Raw genomic sequence first — 24,720 nt, 5'->3', positions numbered from 1 at the left:
TAAAGTTTTCGACATATGTTAACAAGCAATATCCGAACAAAATATAAAAAATATAAACATTCAATAGTTATCATTAGTGCGTATTTTGGAACGGTACCTTTCTTTCCGTGTGTCAGACAGTCAACAAGGAAGTGTGTTCAACTTGTTTCCCTGTTACATGTAATTGATATTCTTTCCATCAGTGGATCCTATATCCACCATGACAGATCTCGTTGACATCTGAATTTTAATATTCAAATGTTTGCCCAAAGGTGGCTCAAAGAGAGCAGCGACCTCGTTGATATGTGAGTCTTCACCAGCACATCGAGAGAGACGGAGAGAGAAGCAGCTGACAGGACGACTCAGTAGGAGTAAGTGTGATTCTGTTCAGTCATTTTCATATTTTGTTTATTTTTGAGAAAGATATTCTCCTTCAAAATATTTTCCAAAGGGAAGGAACATTTAATGAATCATCTCAATCAGAAGTAATGAAATCTAAAACCCTTTTATGTTCATTTATTCCCTTAAATCATTTGTTTCTCTTGAAATCACTTGGAATATTTTATGTATTTGTATTTTCATTTCATTTCATTTTTATTTGTCCCGCTCATGGTACGCAAAACCAAATGTACAACAATTGCCACAAAACGTGACTCCACCATTGAGCGAAAAGGAGCAGGGAGAAGAATAACATCTTATGTCACCTTCCCCTTTCTAAAAAAAACAAATAAATACAAATAGATGTTCTGCCCTTCATAATAATAATAATTGTTTTTTATTTTATTTTTTTCACAGCCAAACATAACAGTATCTTAGGATACTAAGAGAAACACTCACAAAAAAATACTTATTTCCCACTTGACGGTTAACGGAAAGAAACAAAACAACACCAAAACATCACATGTATAAGGAAAAGAAAAGTGCAACACCCTCATCTGAGTCCTACTGGAGAAGAAGGTGGAAAGCGACACATGATGATAATAATAACAATAACAATGGCAATGGGACCCGCAAATACAGAGGAGACATCACATCAAATACATCAAAAACATGAAGGACCAGCGTAGACTTATTCACATTCTGCTTCATATAGTCCCACCTTTCTTAATTTATACAACTTCTTTAACTGAAAAACACATATACAATTCTTTAGATCCTTGTGTTGAGAATTCCACAATTGTACACCAACTATATTGTATTAAAATCTCAATGTTTCATTTTGAATCATAAATTCTAATTTTTGGGCGATGTATGCAGCCTGTCCCGTAGACATTTCTCAATGTGTATACACAACCCAGTCTCACGGCATTTTGTGTTATAGTCACGACATTTAATCTATTGATTCGTGTTCACCAACACGAACGATTTTAAAAGCAATCTATTTCTATTGGTAGGATGTTTCGTGCCTGCAACACGTCTTTTTGTCCGGTCGGGTCGTGGAAGACCGGAAGCTGTGTGGTTCATAAAAACATGTTCTTACTCAATATCAAGCCACGATTATTGTTTTTATTTTAAATCGTATAATGTCAGACTTTTTTTGCCGTCTGTGAGGAAAATAAATGGCCTCAAAATACTGAAATATGTATTTATTAAATAATTGTTTCCTTCTAATTTGTTATTCTTTTCTAAATAACACACTGTTATTTACTCACCAATAACACACAATTATCCTTGTTTTATTTATTTGTTTAATTCTATAATATCGGGCTTTTTTGCCATCCGTCAGGAACTGAATTTCAAAATAAAGTCACCGGAAATAGACGTAGGCGAAACACACCCACTGAACTGATTACCCAAGATCCTCAGCTATGGTTGAAGCTCGGTGATTGGATGTTTTAGCCGCGATGCACGTTATGCTAGCTCAGAAAAAAATGGTCCCAAGGCCAAACGTACTTGCCCCTGCCCTAAAGGGACAAAAAATAAGAGAACAAAAAAAAAGATAACTCGGGATCACGAGATACTAACCCGTGGCCGTGATCCCGACTTTTTTCTCTTTCTCTTTTTTCCCATGTCCCTTAGGGGCTCCGTATGTTACTGCTGGTGTTGCTCGAAATGTGCATTTTCTACATTTACATCTTCATTAAACTACTGCACAGAAGCGAGTGGTGCAGTCTGTGTTTGTGTTAATTTAACTGAAACATTCGGTGTTCAAAATAATTTAAATGTAACTGACATCATTTATACAATTTATAAATTATCAATAATAATATTGCTTTCATCTAACAGAGCGAAGATGCAGTGGAGTCTGTTTGTGCTGATTCTGATGGGTAAGTGGATCATCTTATCAGATTTGTAACTGATATCACATCTGGAGTCATGAAACAGCTCAATCTTGATAACGATAAAACGTGAAATAAGTGAACTCCATTAAGATGAAGGGGACGGTGTAAGAGGTGGGGGCGATGTTAGTACGCATGAGTTTGATTTAATGATCAGGTGCTTGTCATACTGTCAGCTCCATCACTGCAGCATTGTCTCTGTGTTCAGGTCAGTGTTCCTTCTCCACATGTCACCTCTATGAGTACCACTTCATTCGAGAAGGACAGTCCTGGGAGGAAGCCCAGAGTTATTGCAGAGAGCATTTCACTGACCTGGCCACAGTAACGGTAACTGTGATGATAACATTCTACTTGGTAAAATACATCTTAATATTCAAGTATAGGCCTTTTTTTATTATGCAATCTACATCATTATACTAAACACTTTCATCAATCTGAAAAATTAAGTGAGATAGTGTTCATCAAAACTTGTAAAATGTGTCTTTTCGTTCTCACAGAAACAGGGCAACAGAAATACTTTGTAATTGATGAACCAAAGAACTGGCTTCAGGCTCAGAGCTACTGCAGAGCACATCACACTGACCTGGTCAGTGGAATCACACAGATCAGATCAGAAGAATTCAAGTCAAAAGTGGGCCCTGATTGGCTGTGGATCGGCCTGTTCAGAGAGATCTGGAGTTGGTCAGATGGGAAGAATTTCTCTTTCAGACACTGGGAGGACTCATTTGTAGATACAGCCTCAAAGACATGACTATGACTACGAACAATGGAAAATGGAGCTCCGACAATTGCACAGATGAAAAACCCTTCTACTGCTATGATGGTGAGTTTTGCAAAAGTCTTTAAAAGTATATTAATATGTTGTGCTTAGTTATATATTCATAAAGGTATGTTGAATTTACTTCAGTGGTGAACATATTTATTATATACAAAGAATTGCAGATTTGGATTATGTGTTTATTCCTACTACTGTATGTATAAAAGATGATTTAACTTAAAATTATAAAACCAGGTAAGATCTGAAAGTTTGATTATCATTTCGTCTTTTTTTTTCTTTCTCCTAACATATTTTTCGCCTGGCTTTTACATCGGGTACCATATCCTTTACTTTTATTTATTTCTGATCAAAATTATGATTGAATGAAAGGTGCTATGTTTTTGTAGTTGAGTTATTTTATTATGATAACTTGCAATAAGTGGTAACTTTGACTCAACATATCTATTTCAATGCCAGACAAAGTGATCCTGATCAATGAGAAGAAGACTTGGGATGAGGCCTTGGATTACTGCAGAGCGAACCACCGTGACCTGGTCTCCATCACTGACCGTCACCAGGAGCAACGGGAATACATTGCAATCAGTTGAAAGCTATTTGCGTCCCTTTATGACGCTGAAGGAGCCAGCTAGGAGCGTCACAATTGGACGCCACGGACACTGACCAAACGTCACTCCTGGACGCTTAGGGTGTGAGAGTGTGTTGCCAGGAGAGATGGGTCGAAAAGAGAGCCAAGATGGCCGACACTGCGTTCGTCTGGCTGGGAATGCGCTACACCTGCACTCTGGATCTGTCTTTCAGGGTCAGTGATCGTTCGGTCTGCAATCCCAACTTGGCCCCCAAAAAAAGACTGTTCGTTGTGATAGTGCTGTAGCGATGGAGAGAGAGATGGAGAGTGGTACAAAAAGGCTGATGGTGAAAAGTTCAATTTCATCTGCGCTACATAAACCCATTGGTATATTTACTGCAACAAGCTCACTCTTCTCTAATATGTATCTGCTCTCTGGGTTTATTGAATGGCTCTAGTTCAAATATAGAAATCACAACCTGAAGAGGGGAGAAACTACATTACTAATTGAGGATTAGAAATTGAGAAAAAGGGGCGACACTAAATGTAACATGTTTTTGTCTCTGTGAACATCTGAATTACTTTACGATATGGTTTTGTTGCAGTATTTATTGATATAATGCATATATTTATCCTCTTAAAGTGTGAAACCTGTAATCATCATTTGAATTTGTGTCTATTATGTTTATGAGAAAAACTATATAAAAAAACATCTATTATGTTTTGCTTTTCATAAAATATTTTACGTTATGGGTGAATTTTGGTGATGGTAATAATATGTATATCACTATTTTTGTCAACTGTACCGTTATATAAAGTTTTAACTGGATGTTTTATTGTCTAAAACTGAATATACGATTTGACCCAAAAACAAGGTGTGCTTCTTTCATCGACTGGCTTTAAAAAAAGGAAAATTGAATGAAGTTGTTATCAAAAACCAAGATCGGACCGTTTTTTTATTCAGACCACATTTTTTATTTAAAACGAAAAAAGGCTGGTATTGTCGTTTTTTGGTTCTAATGAAAAATCAAACTAACAAAAAGCACAGACTTTTTTTTACTAGGTTTTCTCGTTATCCGTCTTTTGATACAGACAACAAAAACGAAAAAAGGCTTGTATTTTCGTTTTTTGGCTTAAACGAAAAATCAAATTGACAACCAGCTTCACAAGGAAATTAATTCATGAAGAGTAGATGAAACTTTGGTCATACATCTCCAAAATTGATGTTAAAAACACCTAAATTAAGTTAGTTCAAACCGGAGAGACGTGATGTAAGGAATACATTTATTGTTTACACGTCATATGAATGAAATGATTGCCATGATAATACAGCAGGAGAATGGAATGGTGTTTGGCGATTAGGCCCCGGTTTGCAGGATAATCATTCAGGAGGGAAAGAACCGCTCCGATGAAACCCCCGGGGTCTAGACACTGCTGGTGGTGCTGAGTAGGTGGGACTGGTCTGAAGGAGGAAGGTTTAGCTTTGTCCTGGAGGAGACGGGAGGCGAGAGGGGTGGAGGCGGGTTGCGTGTAGTCACCTGCAATGACAACTGACAGGGAGGAAGAGCAGGTATTTTAGGAATTTAGCCAGTGCAGCAATTGGCTGCTGAGGGGTGACGCCCTCGTATTTAATGAGGGGGAAGGAGCCATCGAGTGACGTGTAAGTGACTCAAGTTAGGTCGTCCTTATTGAACTTGCGCTAAAGCTTTCATTTGTTTACATCTTCTTAAAATCAACCCACTTCCCTGTTTTAGCTCCAACTCAGTCTTCTTTAAATATAAATACAAGTAGGCTCAGTGTTATAATAACATTTTCTATATTTGACATGCTCTTCAACATCTAATTCCAGGATAGAAGACACTGAAATAACCAATTCAGAGACAGAGAATAATGAAAACACTCTACACACATTTTATACTTGGAATTAAGAACACTTTAATACAGAAATATAGGCAGACATTAAGTTCTTAAAATATACAAATATAAAACAAACCAATTAGACTATTTTATCTTACAGTTGATGAACGAGTTGCATTCGAATGGTTTGATTACAGATCTGATCTTCAGTCATATGAAGAATTGGATGAAAAGTTAACTCATTTTGTTTCTCCTCCTGCGCAGACGATCAGAGCTACGATCAAAACAGCATCGAACCTGTTTAAAATAAATTACAAATATATAAAAGCGAGTGTACACAATATTGTAAGGATGATTTTGTATTATTTTAGCATTGGAAAATAACATCTAACACGGTGAAAAACAACAATAAACCCCTTGAAAGAATTCTGATTAATTATTGACTGCTATGTAGCTTTGAAATATGAAGTTTAGCAAGTAAAATAAAAAACAACAACCGATTGCTAATGTTAGATTAAAAGATATGAAACATAAAAGTGCTCTTTTAAAAAAATCAACTCCATTTGCTCAAAGGGCAAACAGGAAGTGCTGGTTTTTGAACAATAACACAAAATAAAATGACCGAAAGCTTAATATTGCTGCTGGATGAAAAACCCTCATAAAAGGTGTTGATAGGCGGATGTTTTAAAGAGCATTTGATGTGTTTTAAGACATTAAAAGACTCAAACTTTAAGACTTGAGTGGCTCTATGAAGCTGTAGGCCAGGGGTGCCCAGTGGCGTAGCCACCATAGGGCCAGGGTTTACTCATTGGCCCACCCTGAGAAAGCTTCGGTGTCATTTAAAAAAAAATAATATTTTTTTTAAATAATTTTATTATTTTTATAAAAAAATGTATTCACCCATTGAGAATATCCAAGCATTCAAAGTGAAATTCAAGTGAACAAATATCGAGTTTAATTAATGTTGTATGTGTTTTGTCCTCTGAACCGAACTCATTTACGGTAAAAACTGATTGTTGGTTCCAGCGGCGCCATAATAACCTGAGAGAGGCAGAGAGCTGCCTGCGAAATAAATGATGGCTCAAAGTTCACTAATGAACTTTTTTTTTTTTTTTTTAAAAGCCAGACTCCAAGAAGAGCCCCCACTGCCCTCATCTAGCAGCGATCTATACGATCATTGAAATAGCCCCGCCCCCCTCTCCCCACCTGCTGGGCTGTCAGAAGAAAAAAAATGTTAACAGAAACTCTGCTGCACGGTTCCCTCGTCCCTTGGAAGAGGCGGAGAGGTGGGTGTTTTTCATCTGCTGGTGGACAGCCCGGAGAGATATACACAGGGTTGGGTTGTAACGGAATACATGTAACGGCGTTACGTAATCAGAATACACAAATCAAGTGTATTCAGCTGGCGTTACATTTGAAAAACGAGTAATCTGATTACAGTTACTTTCGTAAAGTGAATACATTTTGGAATACTTATTGGAATTATTGGTGGAAAGGTTCCCTCACAAAATGTAATATTCATTACCGTCAGAACTGTGTGCACACTGCACAGCGCTGCAGCATGTCTCTGAGCGAGAGAGAGATGCAGCGTGTCTGTGAGGCCCCGCCCCCGCACGCAGGTGAGAGAGAGAGATCTCTTTTAAAATATATTGAAAGTTAGAAACGGAGATGGTTAGATAAAATGTGCACGATAACGTTTATGTAGCATTTCTTTATTGTCGAAATGATGACATTTATAACGGGATCAAATCAAAGAGAATGGCCTGCTGCTGCTGAATGCATGGGGCAAGTGACTGGAAAAGGTTTTAAAAGTTATTACATCATTTCAGATAATAATAATAATAATAATGATGATTCATTCTGTTTAGGGGCGCCTTTCAAAGCACCAAGGACACCTTACAATTCATAACATATTCCAAGGAAAGGTTTTAAGACAGTTCAAAGAATGCAGTCCGGGTGATGTGTTCTATGTGGGGTGCAGATGAGAGAGCTGTCCAGAATGACACATGTTGTGTTTGAGTTCTTGATAAGCCATTAAAACAGTAAAATACGTGTCTCCTGTTCACTAAAACATACCCATCTGTTATGGAAAAAGAAAGTATTCCAAACGTATTCTAAAAGTAATCTGCCACCGGTGCCGACGGGGATTGTTGTTAGCTTCTGATGCGCAGAAGAAAAATCTGGCCCACCCTATTTTTTACAGGCCCACCCTAAAGTACATTTCTGCCTACGCTACTGGGGGTGCCCACACGTTTTCAGCTTGGGAGCTACTTTTAAAATGACCAAGTCGAAGTGATCTACCTACAGGGCCGCCCTGTGTGGTGAGGCCCTGTGTGTCCCGAGCTGGGGGGAGGGGGTGCTTGTGGACTGCGAGCACCGGAACCTCGAAGCGGCGGAGAAACTGTGGCGCGCTTACACTTATTTGTGCTTCAGATGAGGAGGTGAGGCCCCCCTTACCCTTTCTTTAGTATAATTGTATACATTGAACTGGAAGGCTAACTAGGTAATCAGCTCGCCGTTGATTTGCAGCTGGCGAGGTTGACCGTGCATATATGGTGAACTGCGTGTTAGCAAATATGAGATTTCAGACTCGCTTACAAATGCCATAATAAGGATGGGTGATAGGCTAACTTTTTTCTTCTTTTTTTGTAATGCCATGCGATCTACCCACACTACCTTCGACGTATTGGGCACCCCTGCTGTAGGCTAAGCTAAATGCTCTCATTAGCATGCTAACATGCTGATGTTTGACAGCAGCACCATGTTCATTTGTTAGTTTAACCTGTTAGCATTTGTTAGCATTCAACTCCTAATCAACTAACCCCTTGCCCTTATTCCTCCTAGCTTAGCACTTTCTACTTTTGTTGCTGTTTTGTTTTACTTGCTTGTAAGCGCTTTGAGCACCAGGAAAAGCGCTTTATAAATGTAATGTATTATTATTTGTGAATTAAACACAAAATACATCAGAAGCTGCTTGGAATGTCATTAGTTTTGCTTGTTTCAAAACGATGAATCCCTACCCGACCACTATGGGATGTTTTTGGGGAAACCATATGTACGTGAGGCCTTCTCAACAGCAACAGACACATATTTTCTAATTGTGCATGAAGATAGAAGTGAGGTAGATGCGGGGATTATGAATCGAAGATAAGATGCCTTTAGTCTGATTTATAAAACTGCTCAATCGGACAAAATGGTTCTGACAAAAGCTATTTCCGCTGTTAAAAAACGTTGTCCCTGAGTCATACATTGTCTATTTCTTTTATCTGTCATCTCACTTGCCTCTCAAAACTTTGCGAAATGGAGTAGGGAATACATCAGATTAAGATTCTGTATTAAAAAGCAGAACATCTTATCTGAGTCAACAGAAAGTTTCACAAGCTGACTTCTTGTGAAACCCATATGACGAGTGGGATTTGTTGTGGTTGCTTTGGTAAGAAACACAATCACATCACTGAAAACAAGCCACACTTCAGCGTAAAAACAGTCAGGAATTAAACATCGATAACTTTTAAGACTAAAAGAGTCCTTCTAGTGCGCCAACATCAGATCAGACAGTGCGTTCATGTCCGTCTCTGAAGGGTGGCTCTGCAGAACCAGCGCCACCATGTTGTCTTGACCGGGGAAAACCTGACAGAGCTGTTCTTTCAAACTGGCTGTTTCCTCCGGGGTCCTTTCTGAAGCCTCAAAATGTCTCCCCTGGTGTCCCGAGTCCCACCCCTTTCCATGTCCTCTGGCTTTCCCCCGGCTTCCTCCACCTGGAGTTCGGTCGCGGAAGTTCAGGAGCTCGGTTTGGGAGCGCGGCGCTTTGGAAGAAGGGAAAGCTGTGGCGACACCGGCAAAAGAGTGGTTTCCGGGGTCTGGGGTCCTGTGAGGAAAAAAGGACTTGTTCAGAAAACACAAAAGGAAGCCTGATTTCCACCCCAAAGAAGTCCGTACTATTGCTTCCACTTGTATGCTTCTTCTCAATACAAATATTTGAAAGATTGATTCAGAAAACACAGAGATATATAGTTTCTGAGCTACCCTGCAAAAAAAAGCAGAAAAAAACAGGCATGGTGGATTAAAAGGGACTTTACCAACAACCTCTACGAAAAGTACATATATATATATATATATTCCTCTTACATATAGTCGTGTTTAATTATCATCATCACTGATTCCACGAGTTGTATAAAAAGTCCAGATTGTTTGAGTGATGGAGAGATCAGCTATAGAAATGTCTTTCTTCTCTTCTATCAATGGATCAAGATCACTCGCTCAAATGTCGAAGAAACACACCAATGGCGCATTGAGAAAGTTGGGGAATGAAGCTTTTGAAAAACTGGGTCGTGGTTTCTCGTAATAAACATTGCTGTTGAGGTTTTTTTAAAATGTATTTCTCTGCCGCTTTGAGCACCATCTAGTTCAATGGTATTGGAGAGAAGGCGGACATCTGCACAGAACATGTATTGATAAAAAGAAATAAGACGATAGAATGTATTTGCAATAAAACAGGTTAGTTTATATGAGTGTGTGTGTGTGTGTGTGTGTGTGTGTGTGTGTGTTGTACCTGTGATCTGAGCGCAGGAAGATGTCCAGGTGAGGCCCTCCTCTGCCCAGAGGGTCGTCCGGCACCATGAAGTGATCCCCCACAAACGTGTACTGCAGAAGTCTGAAAGGGGAGGAAACGTGGTATTAAGGACATTAAAAATTAAGCGTAAAGAAGACATAATAATAATAGGCTTTATTTGTGTAGCACCTTTCATGGGAGTTTGCCGTTCTAAGATGTGTTTATATTCAGAGAAAGATAGTCAGAAATGTCACTTTAGTTGTTTTAATAACCTCTTTTTGATGATTTCCCTCCACACCATGGACTCGTCTGAAAGGTCTCTCAGGTTGTCGTTAGTGACGATCACTCCGTCTGATTTTTGCGCGAGCTGCAGCATCAATCTGTGGAAAAAGGGGGGAATAGATATTTTAAAAATAGCCTTGAGACAAACCTTACATCTTTAGATGTTTGGCGCCACACAGTGGGGCTTTTAAAAAGTGATGACCGAATAGCAACAATAATGCATATCCCCAATTCCCCATGCTGCCACCTGATCCTAACGAGGCTCAATATACTTGAACCAGAGAGATGGCATATTAAAAAAGATCACATTTTGATTGTGGGGTGAATGCGTTCTATTTCCACAAATGCAATGCACAAAGGAGATGTAGGCGCTACTTAAAATGCAACAAAATATACTGTAGTCTAAATAATAATGGGTTAAGCGTGCTGGTGAAAAATCTCCAAAAATTCTAAAAGCAAAAACACATGTTTACGGTTTATTTATTTATTTGGTTTGTTATTTTATCTTTTCTGGATTACCATTTACCTCTTTTATGTATTTGTTTATTTATCTGTTTATTTATTTGTTGTTTTGTTTGTTTTTCAATAATAAATGTATTTCTTTAAGAAAGGGGGAAAAAAAAGTTAATATTTTAGTTTTTGGGAGAAGGGGCGGGATTAAATAAGTGTAAACTTCTTCCCATCCCTTCTCGGATGTGTAATTAAGTAGATTATTTGTTGGTGTATAATTTAGAATCAGTCATATTTTTATATATCAATTTGACACTGCTTAGTTTGGTATAGTATAATAATTCTGATGTTAAAATGTCATTATAATAATAATTTTTTTGTATTATTGTTTTACACATTCGAAATAAATCGAATCAAATAAAAATAAAAATGGGGCGACGCCTGCAAACTAGCTCAGGCAGTCAACTCGAGCACTTGCTGCATTCATACACAACGCCCCTTGCCACTCGACAACCAACCAAACAGAGTCTCCTTAATACGCCGCTCTATTTAACCTGCCAGATCTCTCTCTATGCATCGCTTGCTGCTGCTATTGCTGCTGCTACTTCCACGTCGCTGCTGCTCGCTGCCCCACCACCACCCCGGCTTCCACCCCTGCTTCCACCCCTGCTTCCACCCCTGCTTCTACCCCAGCTCCCACTTCTGCTTCCACCCCTGCTTCCACCCCAGCTTCCACCCCAGCTTCCACCCCTGCTTCCACCCCAGCTTCCACCCCTGCTTCCACCCCAGCTTCCACCCCTGCTTCCACCCCAGCTTCCACCCCTGCTTCCACCCCAGCTTCCACCCCTGCTTCCACCCCTGCTTCCACCCCAGCTTCCACCCCAGCTTCCACCCCTGCTTCCACCCCAGCTTCCACCCCAGCTTCCACCCCTGCTTCCACCCTAGCTTCCACCCCTGCTTCCACCCCTGCTTCTACCCCTGCTTCCACCCCAGCTTCCACCCCTGCTTCCACCCCTGCTTCCACCCCACCAAATTCAACTATATGCTGCTTCTAATAAACACGTTAAAGAAACACGTGAGTTGTCTGACTGAAATACAAATAATGACTGATTTGGAATATTTCTGTATTTACTTAGATTATATTTCTGTTCAAGTTATTAGTGTTGATCTGAACATGGCGTGTACCTGTCGTCGTAGGAGCTGATCCTCTTGCCCTGCACCTCTCTGGACGGGGTGTAGGAGACCAGGCCGAGGTTCTGCAGCTCGGTCAGATAGTGCTGCTCTGAGAGGACGAACAACCAGAGCCGTGTTTAGTCTGCGCTTCATCAAATATAAAGCAGCACACACGCATTGAACGATGAGAGCTACACTGCAAAAACAAGCGTCCGAAATGTTAGAAAGAGAATCTAGAAACTCAATTAATTCATACTTTTTTTTAAAGGACACTTATATTGTCACTGCATTTAAAAAATCACCACCTGTTCAACACTGCATTCAACCTCTGACCACCCCCCCCTCTTTTCTGTTCTGTATCTTTCTTCGTTTTTTATTTTATTCTCTGTCTAAGCGTCTTTGAGTTTTTAGAAAAGCGCTATACAAGTGTCATGTTTTATTATTATTTTCAGTTTCAGTTTATCTTTCTATAAATCTTGTCAACTTTACATTATATGTTTTGTACATTATGATCTCTAATATCTAAAATAAAAGCAAAATAATGCAACATTATATGTAGTAAATGGGATGAAACATGTAAATCTAAATAATAAATAAACATGTATTTTATAACTAATCCATTGGTGGATTACCTGATCTACATAAAATGATAACATCTTTTTTGATATACATGTTTAGTGTAAAGAATCCCTAGATATTACAGAGCCCCCTAGGGGACATGGAGAAGATTTTTTTTTGTTGAGATCTCGCAAAACCCCGTTAGGTCCCTAAGCCTCCTCTCCCTCCTCCAGCTGCAGATTGTGACCAATTCTTGATGTTTAGCTCGGATGACGGCGCGTATCGAACTGTTCTGATAAAAACGACTCTGTAGCTCGTTGTCTACCTTGCTATGATTGTAAAGTCATGTTGTTTGTTTTTTTACAACGTTATGTTCATGAGTTATTGATCCGCGAAATTCGAAACTGTCAATAACCCAGCTCAGAGGGACGTGCATGTCCCCTCGCTCTGAGTGTTCTCTTGAGGTGTCTTCACTTATGTGAAACCCTTTATATATACAGTCTATGTGTGAAACCCGTGCCTATTGCCAAGCACTGATGTTATATCTTTATATTTAAGGCCAAGCTCAAAGTAAAATCGATGAACCGCTCCATTGTTGTGGTTTCTGTGTTGCCGTAGCAGCCGAACTGACCAGGAAGTACATTGAGCTAAATTAAAGGTTTTGCGAGATCTCAAACATTTTCTTTTTTAAATAATTTTGTTTTTCTTCTCCATGTCCCCTAGGGGGCTCCGTAAAATATAACCTTTCAAATGTTGTGCTTTCCTGTTTTTTTGTTTCATGTGATTGGAAATTGATTATGTTGGGGTGTTAGTCAGAGAAAAACAACAAATTGAAGACACTTAAATGGAATTAAATAAATTTTACAGCCCAAATTGAATGATATAATTATAAGACTAATTCATGATGAAAATAATGTACACGTTGTTGGGGAGCACTGTTTGCTACTGTTATCTTATACTGTTGGAACTGTTGCAGGTGCCTCCTGTCTTAGGCGCACAACTCGATTCATTTGTTTATCCTAGGAAAAGATAGACTGTTCTCTCCTGCATTTCCTAAGTGGGCAAAGAACAACATTCCAGGTTCGACTGCTGTCTTTCCCCATCTGTTGCCAACCTGATTTATGACTATGATGCTGAATGCCGTGAAGACTATATAAGTGTAACGTGACTTTCTGAGTTGAAGCTAATCTCTGTAGGGGATTTAAATCTGCTCCTTCTTGCAAGAATAAATTGGGACCGGATCATTGATTCTCAAGCCGGTGTCGAGTGATATTTTTCCTGTCACACATCAATACCAACCTTACTTAGTTTCCATAACATACATTTCAAATATCAGGTTTATAATACTACTAGAGCAGCGGTTCCCAACCTGTGGGCCGCGGCAATTGCAAGTGAGCCGCCAATTAATTTTCAAAACATTATGATTTGTGTGGAAACATTTTCATTATTAAGATTTTTATTTGAAGCGCCTTTCCTTTCTCTTTCTCGATCCTCCTTAGCAACGGTCATTACAGTCCTTGACAGCGGTCTGTCTGTACTACTGGTTTAACAACGTGTCACATGTTCTGAATTGACCAATCGGAACTTTATTTAGCCTCCATATTGTTTATGGTTGAATGTGGGCTGCGAACAATTTTTAGGTTCTTAAAGGTGGGGTAGGTAAGTTTGAGAAACCGGCTTGAGATCGCTAGAATTTGAAAATACACAACCGGAAGAAATCTGCCACTTCCTCACAGAGCCCCTCCTCCAACACACACGAACGCGCACATGACCAATGAGGGCACGAGATAAGTTTGTGCCCCGATGGAAGGCTGACAGGCTGGTAAAAAGTACAACCAATCCGTTTAGCACGGCTTCAACAGATAAGATATTCATTGCTATCGGGATGTTAAGAGCATTTCATAGAATATAACAAAAAGTGTATCTCGAGCCGGTTTCTGAAACTTACCTACCCCACCTTTAAGTGGGCCCTGAGATGAAAAAGGTTAGGAACCGCTGAGGAACAGGAAGTGATACCTTTGATTTTAGGGTCGCTCTTCTGTCTCCACTGAGGCAGCAGGGCGCTGATGTGACGATGGCCTCGATCCCAAAAGTGCTGGACGGCCAGAGCGATCCCTCGACAGGAGAAGAAGTGACCCAACCCGTGACTGGAAACACAAAATGTAGAGTTAAACAGAGCTTCGAGGAAGTGAAACGGTTCAGATCAATTAGTTCCTACCTCATCGCCACATTGCTCCCGTCGATGACGATCGTCCTCACGTTTGGGTCACCGGGTTGGTCTTTTAGCTTCAGATCGAAGGGCATCTGAAGGCCTTCCAGGAAACGCTGCTCCCCCGTCACCACGACTGAGGAAGCGGCCATGAAGCCTGGCTTTTCCCTCGCTTTGATGAGAGGAAAATAATGGGGGAAGATGGGGTTTTGAGGAACTTGGAAAGCTTGTTTTAAGGGTTTGAAGGAATGGGGCTTTGAGTTGAGGACAGGTTCTTGGGTTGGATGCTTTTGTCTCGACGTTGATGGATTCTGCCATAAGTTGTTTCGACCATGTTGTATGTTGCATTGGTTAAAGGTGGGTGGACGATGAAAAGATGGAGGATATGTGGGCATGGGTGGCCCTTTGACTTCAGGAAGGCAGTGATATGGCGAGTTTGTGTGTTTATAGAATATGAACTCGGCTTCAGGTGATTTCGGCACTTCTCCCCATCCTTTATCATCAGATTTTCTTTTAACTGCAGGCATAAAAAGCTCCATTTCCTTTGCTTTGTCCTCAGATGGTGGCACTTCTTTCTCTATCACCACATCGTCCATCTCTCTTGGTACTTTACCAAAGGCAGCCAACTCTTTGCTCTCCTCTCTCTGCAGCTCCAGGATCAGCTGGTGAGTGGATCCATCCGGCAACATGTTGTAGAGTTTGGTCACTTTCTGCTCCATGTACCCACAGCTGGCTGCCGCTTTCTTCACCACCCCCAGAACAAAGTCTTCCTCGTGCCCTTTCTCTTTCTCCTTGGGTCGATCTCTTCCCGTTGCTCCAGCTTCCATGAACTCGGAACTACTCATCAACACATCTCCTCCCGATACTTCCATTTCTTCTTCTTCTCTGTGCTCTGTCTCGCAAGGTCGGTTCCTCTCGCTTTGGTTCGATTCATCGCCGTCTTGAGTTTTCTTCCCCTCCTCACGGTCACAGCGATTCTGCTCCTGTTGAACAACGTCCAGTATCTGCGACGCCTCTTTAGGTCCCGTTCGGGCAAGGACTCTCTTAACGATCTCCTCTGTGTACCCCATGGCTGTGAAGAACTTTAAAAGAAGCAAGAACTCTTTGTTTCCCACTGACAACAGCACTTCCTGTTCTTCATCCTCCCCTCGTACGTCTTTCACCTCTGTACTTATTGATGCTGCTTCGCTTTGTCCTACAACCTCTTGTGGAGAAAGCAGAAGTCTTTCGTCAGCACTCTCTGCCAATCCTCGGGACCCTGAAGACAACAACTGGAATGAGGAAGCGGCAGAGTCTTTACCAGAAGCTGAAGTCATCCCTTCAACCCAGCGATCAGGAGACTCTGGGAGTGTGTACGTAACGGACGAAGGTTTGTCCCATCTAACCCCCGAATCCTCGAGTGATCTAGCCCCAGCGTTTCCATCTGTAAGATCTGGAGTAGGGTTTGATCCAAGCCCCGATTCTATTACCAACTCCAGCAGGATTTCCTTCACTAACGCCGGGAGAACCAGAAGATCCAGGATGTGTTTATCCTCCCAATTCTCCACCAGGCTTTTGAAAGCCCGCCGTGAATCCAGAGTCTCGCCCATGCCTCTGTCTGTAGTCTCTGAGCGTCTGGACTGTGTGCTTTCGTACCGCTCCACCATGTCTGTAATGAGGGAGTAGGCTCGAACAACCGGTTCTGCAAGACCGGAGATAAGCAGGAATCCGGTAGAGCCAACCTGGTTTAGATTAAAGAAAAACAGAATGACATTTTAGGTAGGTAGGTAGGTAGGTAGGTAGGTAGGTAGGTAGGTAGGGAGGGAGGGAGGGAGGGATGGATGGATGGAAGGTAGGTAGGTAGGGATTAGGGATGCCAGCGATTATTCGATTATTCGCTACAGTCTCCCTAATCGAATATTATTTTTAAAAATCGATTTTATTTATATATATTTTTTTTTTATGTATTTTTTTTTTTTTTCTGGCTTAGTTTCAACCAAAATATATATAAATATATATATGCTAATAATAGTAATAGTATTAATAATTGTAAATGGTCATTGGTCACACCACCAGTTTGTTTTACTGTAAACTTAGAGGAAGCCTGCGTGCAGAGCAGACTGCTGCTGCAGCACGCTACACCCCGCCCCATTGAGTGTCCCCATGAGACACATTAAAAAGGGATTCCCAGGACATTTTTGCAATAACGACTAAAAATAGCTTATAAATTCCCAGTTGCAACATCACAGTTACACGAGGAGGCATCTGTTACTTCATAACGGGTATGACACATTGTTAGCTGATGACATTGACACATAATGTAAAATCTTGGAGGATTAATAATTAGTCAATATCATTATTGCAACACTAGTTAACAATGACACTGCCAGGGGATTTGTGCAATAAAAGAAATGAGTGAATTCCTGTTAGGATCATTACCCTGTAAATGTTAACACGTAGACTCACCTCTTGAGTCCAAAGTAAATACATTCCTTCTAAAAAATCACAACACACACACATATAACTCCAAAACTAGCGTAATAAATATCACATTTTGAGTTTCGTTTGATATAAAAATCATCTAGTGATAGTTATCTTCACATCCATGGGCACGATGCTAACAAGAAATGCTAACACGAAATGCTAACAGCTAATTGAGTTTAGGATGGCAGAATATTTAGGTTTAAAGTCGTATAATACATATTCTCACTTTTACGTTTCTCCTGCTTTATTGGGAAAATAGAAAACACAGTAGCCTATTGATTACCCAGCATCATAGGTGGGAAGTAGTGGAGTACAAATACTTTGTTAATGTACTTAAGTACATTTCTCTGGTATCAGTACTTTACACCACTCCTTATTTCTCCTGACGACTTTTTACTTCTTACATTTTGAACCCAAATACCTGTACTTTCTACTTCTTACTGTACATGTTGAACACAAATACCTGTACTTTCTACTTCTTACATGTTGAACTCAAATACCTGTACTTTCTACTTCTTACATGTTGAACTCAAATACCTGTACTTTCTACTTCTTACATGTTGAACTCAAATACCTGTACTTTCTACTTCTCACATGTTGAACACAAATACCTGTACTTTCTACTTCTTACATGTTGAACTCAAATACCTGTACTTTCTACTTCTTACATGTTGAACTCAAATACCTGTACTTTCTACTTCTCTCATGTTGAACACAAATACCTGTACTTTCTACTTCTTACATGTTGAACACAAATACCTGTACTTTCTACTTCATTCAACTTTTACCAGAGTATTTTTAAACACGAGTATCTGTACTTCTACTTGAGTAAAGGATGTGTGTACTTTTGCCATCTCTACCCAGCATGCAACACTCACCACTATATGTGCCGAGGTGCTTTTGGTCAGGCAGTCCATGAACAGCCCTCTGGCTCCACTGAAGATGCAGTGCAGCGCTCCGGGGTACGAGAGCTCCTGCTGCTCCTCCTGGTTCACCAGCCCTTTCACAAATAACTACAAAACAGAAATATTCATTATCGTTATCGTGTTGGTAAAGTATTCCTGTAACAGTGCTGAAAGTACTGCAGTATTAGTACATCATGTACATATTATGTGTCCATTATGGGGTGGGAAGAATTATCATAGCATTCAAATTCATTGTTATTATTCTTATTTTTATTATTGTTATAAGATGCTTGATGGTTTATCTTTTTTTAATTATGTGCAATACTTCTTTTACATGCTGCTGCAATGAAGAAATGTCCCTATTTGGGATTAATAAAGTATATCTTATCTTATTATTAACAATATATACTGTATAAAGGAACATCTACTGTACACCTACATGACAAATGAGCTAACTCTATTGGCAGATGGTGTCTTTTAGATGTAGTGTCAAATCAATAATATGAAATAAAGCAGATTTAAAATAGTCCGTTGTTAGATAGCATATAAAGCAATATAATGTAAGAAAAAAACAATAAAATACAAGATTGAAAGATATACATTATTATTTCTAGGTTGTTTTATTATGATTATTATTATTTTATTTATATTGAGTCTTACAAATCTGATCCCTCCCCTCAGACAGCTGTCATGTCAGGTGACTCGACCCTCCACCCCTTATCACCTCCTGTCCCTCTGAATCCAGGGCCAAGCTAAGCCCCTCCCCTTCAGACCGAACCCAACTATCCATTCACCACCACCAGGGTCAAGCTAAGCCCCTCCCCTTCAGACCGACCCCAACTATCCATCCACCACCACCAGGGTCCAGCTAAGCCCCTCCCCTTCAGACCGAACCCAACTATCCATCCACCACCACCAGGGTCCAGCTAAGCCCCTCCCCTTCAGACTGAACCCAACTATCCATTCACCACCACCAGGGTCCAGCTAAGCCCCTCCCCTTCAGACCGACCCAACTATCCATTCACCACCACCAGGGTCGAGACCCCGGGGGGTTTCATCGGATCGGTTCTCCCCTCCCGAATGATACTCCCACACAACGGGGCCTAATCGCCAAAACTCCATTACATTCATTTGTGTATTCCTGTCAATAGATATGTGTTCTTCCATCAAAACCTGATTGGAGTTAAGTCATCCATTTTCCTCTTGTGAGTCACTCTGAACGCTCGTGTGTCAGCGCAGACATGAGTCTTTATTTAACATTTGAGAACGAGTCATTTACCGGTCACAGTGCCTAAGTGCTCTGGAGGCTAGCCCTCAAGTTTAAGTGTTAAAAACATGTGCAGAAATAAATAATAAGAAAATTGAAATGAACACAGTGACAAAGATTTGGGAAAGGACTGTGTGCTTTATATCCTAATTATTTAAACAAAAGGAGAGTAAAGCGCTTAATTAAGGCTATTATTATCATTATTATTTATTGGGGTTTATTTTCTATTAATCTTGTAAACTTTGCATGACATGTTGTGTATATTATAATCTCTAAATGATATCAAATAAAAGCCAGAGGCCTTTAAAATGCAACATCATAAGTAGTAAACGGGACGAAACATGTATTTCACAACTAATCTATTGGTGGATTACCTGATCTACACAACATGATTCAATCTTTTTGATATACATTTTTAGTTTGACGTTTTTTTAAGCAAAAAAATGCCAACAATCCCCAGATCTAGCATTTCAAATGTTCTGTTTTTAAATGAATTATTTAGGGTGTTAATCAGAGAGAAAAAAGCCATTTGAAGCTAGGGAATAAGTTGCCCTCGTGTCCTCCTTCCCCCTCTGACACGGAGGCTCCAGCCTCGGGCAGCCGTGATCTCCCGTAAGGAGGGGCTGCCCTAGCAAGTTGTTGTTGTTACCGGGCAACTGTCGGTCAGAGATAGTTATTGTTGTGGGACACCTGGAGCATCCTTCTCGGGGTGTAGGTGACCTCGAGCCATAAGCGACAACAAATGTGATTCAGTGTCCTCGGCTGTCTAACTAATGAAGAATGTTGATTATTACACTCTCTAGTTAAAACCTGGAGCTACAGGGGAGGTCTTCAGAATTGATCGTGGCATCTCATCCGTGTGGTCAGACCGTGGCCCGTGACGTGTCCATCAAAGCTCCATCTCTCCTCGTGTCTCTCTTTGACTCCCATTGCTTCAGACGTTTCTCCCACAAAGACAATTAAACAAAGGTCTGATATTTTACAGCCCAAATTAATTGATGTAACCCTCCTATTGTCTTCGTCCCCCCCCTTACTTTGGTGTTCGCGGTCAAATGTCACCGGTCCTGTTTTAACTGCTATGACATGAACACAAACACCATTAATCATCACCACATGTCCTGTCACACCCTTTCAAGCTGTACATACTGTATCAGAGTACTGGTACACAGGAAACACTGCAGTACATATACAAAGAACAGACACTGAACATGTATTGGTGTGCCAGGTGTGATCCATGTGGGGGGATGGGCACATACGAGCGGGAAATGTGTCATATTGTTCTGTGTGTGTGTGTGTGTGTGTGTGTGTGTGTGCCAAGTGTGATTCACTTGGGGAGATTGGACACATAAGGGGGGGAAATGTGTCAAATTGTTCTCTGTGTGTGTGTGTGTGTGTGTGTGTGTGTGTGTGTGTGTGTGTGTGTGTGTGTGTGTGTGTGTGTGTGTGTGTGTGTGTGTGTGTGTGTGTGTGTGTGTGTGTGTGTGTGTGTGTGTGTGTGTGCCAGGTGTGATTCACTTGGGGTGATTGGGCACATAAGAGCGGGAAATGTGTCATATTGTTCTGTGTGTGTGTGTGTGTGTGTGTGTATGTGTGTGCCAGGTGTGATTCACTTGGGGTGATTGGGCACATAAGAGCGGGAAATGTGTCATATTGTTCTGTGTGTGTGTGTGTGTGTGTGTGTGTGTGTGTGTGTGTGTGTGTGTGTGTGTGCCAGATGTGATTCACTTGGGGGGATTGGGCACATACTGTAAGGGGGGGAAATGTGTCAAATTGTTCTCTGTGTGTGTGTGTGTGTGTGCGTGTGTGTGTGTGTGTTTCACTTGGGGAGATTGGACACAGAAGGGGGGGAAATGTGTCAAATTGTTCTGTGTGTGTGTGTGTGTGTGTGTGTGTGTGTGTGTGTGTGTGTGTGTGTGTGTGTGTGTGTGTGTGATCTGATCCGGATGGTTACCAATCATTTTCTTTATGATGGTCACCATGGGTTACAAAGTTCACTAAATCATCCAAAATCCAATGAAAATGGTGATCAGCCATTTTAGATGTTGAAAGGTCTCCTGTGAAGGATATCATGAAGCCTAAAAGCAATCGAATGTAAAACTAAAAAGCTATGATTGATGAAAGTAGTAAAAATGGAAAGTTAACCCAAATTAAAAGCCATATTAAAAAGATGGGTTTTAAATTTGCTTTGAAACATTTCAGGGCAGTTTGCCGTTCTCAGATCCACGCACAATCAGATCACCTCGTCCTCCGCTGGATCTGTAAATAAAGAGATCTGAGCGTACCTTTGCCGACTTCACGTCGTTGCTCCTCCCTCGTAGTTTCAGCCAGATCTGCCCGGTGTTGTCCATCGATAGATCGTCCGCTCCGATCCCAAACGTCACCCTGAAGATCCGCTCCACGGTGCCGTGCAGCGAGGCCAGAGATCCACGAAGCATCCCAGCACACGCAAACTCATCCTCCACCTCTGCTTCTCCACCTCCTTCACTCCGCTCGCAGTCCATGCCTTGGTCTCAAATGAGCTTCAAAGTGTCCGACATACTGCAAAACATGAGTGAACACAGAGTGAACACAAGGCTGTGTGGCTGCGTAGTGGTCTCATGAGTTATCTGTACCCTGTGTCCTTCTGTGTCCTTTTGTAGTCAATGTCCTGTTGTGTGTTTTGTCTTCCCCCGGCTGATACTTCACTAAATCCACTGTTTTAATTTGTAAAGTAAAATTGTAAATGTAAATTGTAAATCTGTAACCCTGTAAGGTGTCCTTGGGTGTTTTGAAAGGCGCCCCCCAAAATAAATGTATTATGTCTTAATGTTTACCAGGAATAAAGCACAACAGCATACATGTTATGAGAGTGGGATATAAGTTGACCTACTTTCTTACTTTCTGTTCGCAGATTTGCTTTTTTTTGTTACCTGTTCCTCGTGGATTTACTCAAAGTCTTGTGTTGCATTATAATAATAATAATTTCAATTTATATAGCGCCTTTCACGAAACCCAAGGACGCTTTACAATGGGAAGTAACAAAACAAAAGGTAATAATAAACATACAGAGCAATAGCAGGAAATAAGTGACTGTAAATTAGTTGTGTTAAAACTCAATAATCGCCTAGTTATAATCATATTTATCCGTCCTTGTTTATTTTATTACATCTTTTAACGTGTTAAAATACTGATGTCGATAATCATAACTGTTAAAGCTTCTTATTATTATCCAGGACCACTCAGCATGAGATAATACAGACGTTATGTTTCTGTTTGGTTTCGCCTACTCATGAAGTGGTATGCAAATGTCTTGTTTATGTTTTACTGTATCAAATAAGTGCAACCATTGTATTGTGTACTCTGTATCTGGCCCCATATTGAACCTCTAATATTTACCGAGCCAAGTTGCTAAGCTGCTGGTTGTCCAAACAAACAATAGCACTGCTTTATTCTCTGGCACTGCATTTAAATCTTACTCTGAGTAACTTTACTTACTTACTAAAAAATACACTGATGTACTACATTTAAGAAGCATAACGCGAGTACTTTTCCCTCACTTTGCCCTGATGTGAATACCTTTAAGACATGTAAATTATTACATGATGTAAAAATAAATATATGTACTCAAGTACTGTACTGAAGTACAATTTTGAGGGACTTTACTCTAATATTTTTGCCAATTTGTACTTCTACTCCACTCAAGAGGTACATCTGTGTACTTCTACTCCACTACATGTATTTAATACCTTTAGTTACTTCACAGATGTGGATGATTAATGATGTGAAATATAACCAAGTGTTAAATTAGACTTTAGTTATACCTGCAGTATACAAAGTCATTACAACTAGCTGCACCTTCACCAGCTTTGAGCACACTATTATTCTGAAATGGACCAATCTTCACAATGACTACTTTTACTTTTGGTACTTGAACTATATTTTGATGAGAATACTTTTGGACTTTTACTTGAGTGACATTTTGAATGCAGGGCTTTTACTGTAACAGAGTATTACTACACTCTGGCAAGGCAAGGCACGTTTATTTATATAGCACACTTCAACACAAGGCAATTCAAAGTGCTTTACAAAAATAATAGACATTAAGAGCATTAAGAAACATATTATGAAATGACATTTAAGAACACTCATTTAAAAGCACTGGTATAAAATGGTACTTTTACTCAAGTAGCCTACGAGATCTGAGTAGTCTTTCCACCTCTGCCTTTAAACCATGTAAACACGAGTGTGTGTTTTTATTAATATATCTTGTTTGCCTGCTGCTATTTTTCAACCACACTCGATTCACAGAAAACCCTGAGAGAAATGGTGTAACGAGCGTAAAGAAACCAAACATGGCCCGGTACAACGGAGTGTTTTGACGCACGTATGCTCATAAAAACACGTGTTTCAGCAGAGACAGAGTAAGGAAGCAGATCGAAGACATGTTATGGTTTTAAAAGAGCATTTAAATATAATAAATATGACATTTGTCCGTGTTGTTTTCTTACGTGAGCTCGATCCTTCCTCGCGAGTTTCGTTTCCAGCTGCTGTGTTGGAGGCGGATCATAAAAACAACAACATACGTATCGGAGCGAAGTTCACCGCGCGTAAAATAAAGCGAGATGATCGCAGAGGAAGCAGAAAAAGAGGCGATTGTGGAAATAAAATGACGGAAGAAAGACCGGATGAGGAAGCCTCAGAAAAACCCCGAAGACAAACCGAAACCAAACGAAACAACAGCTCATCTGATCCAGGGCGCTTCTTCTGGACAGAGACGGAATAAAGTCGCTGCAACACCAACATGATATTTCCCAACACACATTCAAAATGCACCTGTGGACCATTTTACCGTGTTAAAATGTCTATAAATCCCCAAAAATCACACATATTTCCTTACTGGTAGCTTCATCTGTATTTATTTTACATATATGAGTTTTATTATAGCTCATAAAACGTTTAAAAGTGTCATTTTATTATAGAAAATGCTATGTTGCACTGGGTTAAAGTGGGGATTTCCACTGACGTCAGAAGCGGGGGTTTTCTGACTTTATTTTTGTTTAACCCTTGGTTGACTCAATAACAGAGGAGCTTTGTTAAAAAGAGACTTTATTTAATTTGTAACACGTTTTAGCAGGATACGTCCTTATTCAGTAGATTAGAAACATATGTTATCTTGTAACTTTCATCTGTTTACTTCCTTAGTCGTCTGTGTAAAAGTCAGGAAGTGGTTTGTCATCTCCTACATCCGGGCATTACTGTCAGGGTGACATTTAGCATTTAAATTGTAATATTTACTTTTTTTCAACATTTTCATTATCAGATTTTTTTTATTTTACCATGTGTTTATTTTATTGTATCCTATTTTATTTTATTTTTAAATATTTAATATTTTACTATCATCATTTTATTGTCCTGCAAAATTGT

The 24,720-nt window shown here is 40.2% G+C and overlaps 2 protein-coding genes across 2 annotated transcripts; one reads left to right on the top strand and one right to left on the bottom strand.

Moving 5' to 3' along the window:
- The first annotated feature begins 2,212 nt into the window (after positions 1-2,212).
- On the top strand, positions 2,213-3,623 carry LOC139435778 (L-selectin-like). The gene is made up of 5 exons (XM_071206632.1): positions 2,213-2,246; positions 2,467-2,585; positions 2,809-2,985; positions 3,130-3,145; positions 3,493-3,623. The coding sequence occupies exons 1-5, from the start codon at positions 2,213-2,215 to the stop codon at positions 3,621-3,623; spliced, it is 477 nt and encodes a 158-aa protein (XP_071062733.1).
- Positions 3,624-5,517: 1,894 nt separating this feature from the next.
- Positions 5,518-24,073, bottom strand: khnyn (KH and NYN domain containing). The gene is made up of 9 exons (XM_034106044.2): positions 23,805-24,073; positions 21,600-21,855; positions 18,024-18,158; positions 14,692-16,403; positions 14,490-14,620; positions 11,928-12,024; positions 10,283-10,390; positions 10,011-10,112; positions 5,518-9,326 (listed from the first exon to the last, which is right to left on the bottom strand). Exons 2-9 carry the CDS (start codon positions 21,816-21,818, stop codon positions 8,990-8,992), a joined length of 2,841 nt encoding a protein of 946 aa, XP_033961935.1. The 5' UTR covers positions 21,819-21,855; positions 23,805-24,073; the 3' UTR covers positions 5,518-8,989.
- Between the last annotated feature and the right edge of the window lie 647 nt (positions 24,074-24,720).

This window comes from Pseudochaenichthys georgianus, chromosome 18, assembly GCF_902827115.2.
Source record: "Pseudochaenichthys georgianus chromosome 18, fPseGeo1.2, whole genome shotgun sequence".
Classification (NCBI taxonomy): domain Eukaryota; kingdom Metazoa; phylum Chordata; class Actinopteri; order Perciformes; family Channichthyidae; genus Pseudochaenichthys; species Pseudochaenichthys georgianus.
The sequence above is the reverse complement of the archived record's forward strand: the minus strand, read 5'-3'. Positions and strand labels throughout refer to the sequence as shown.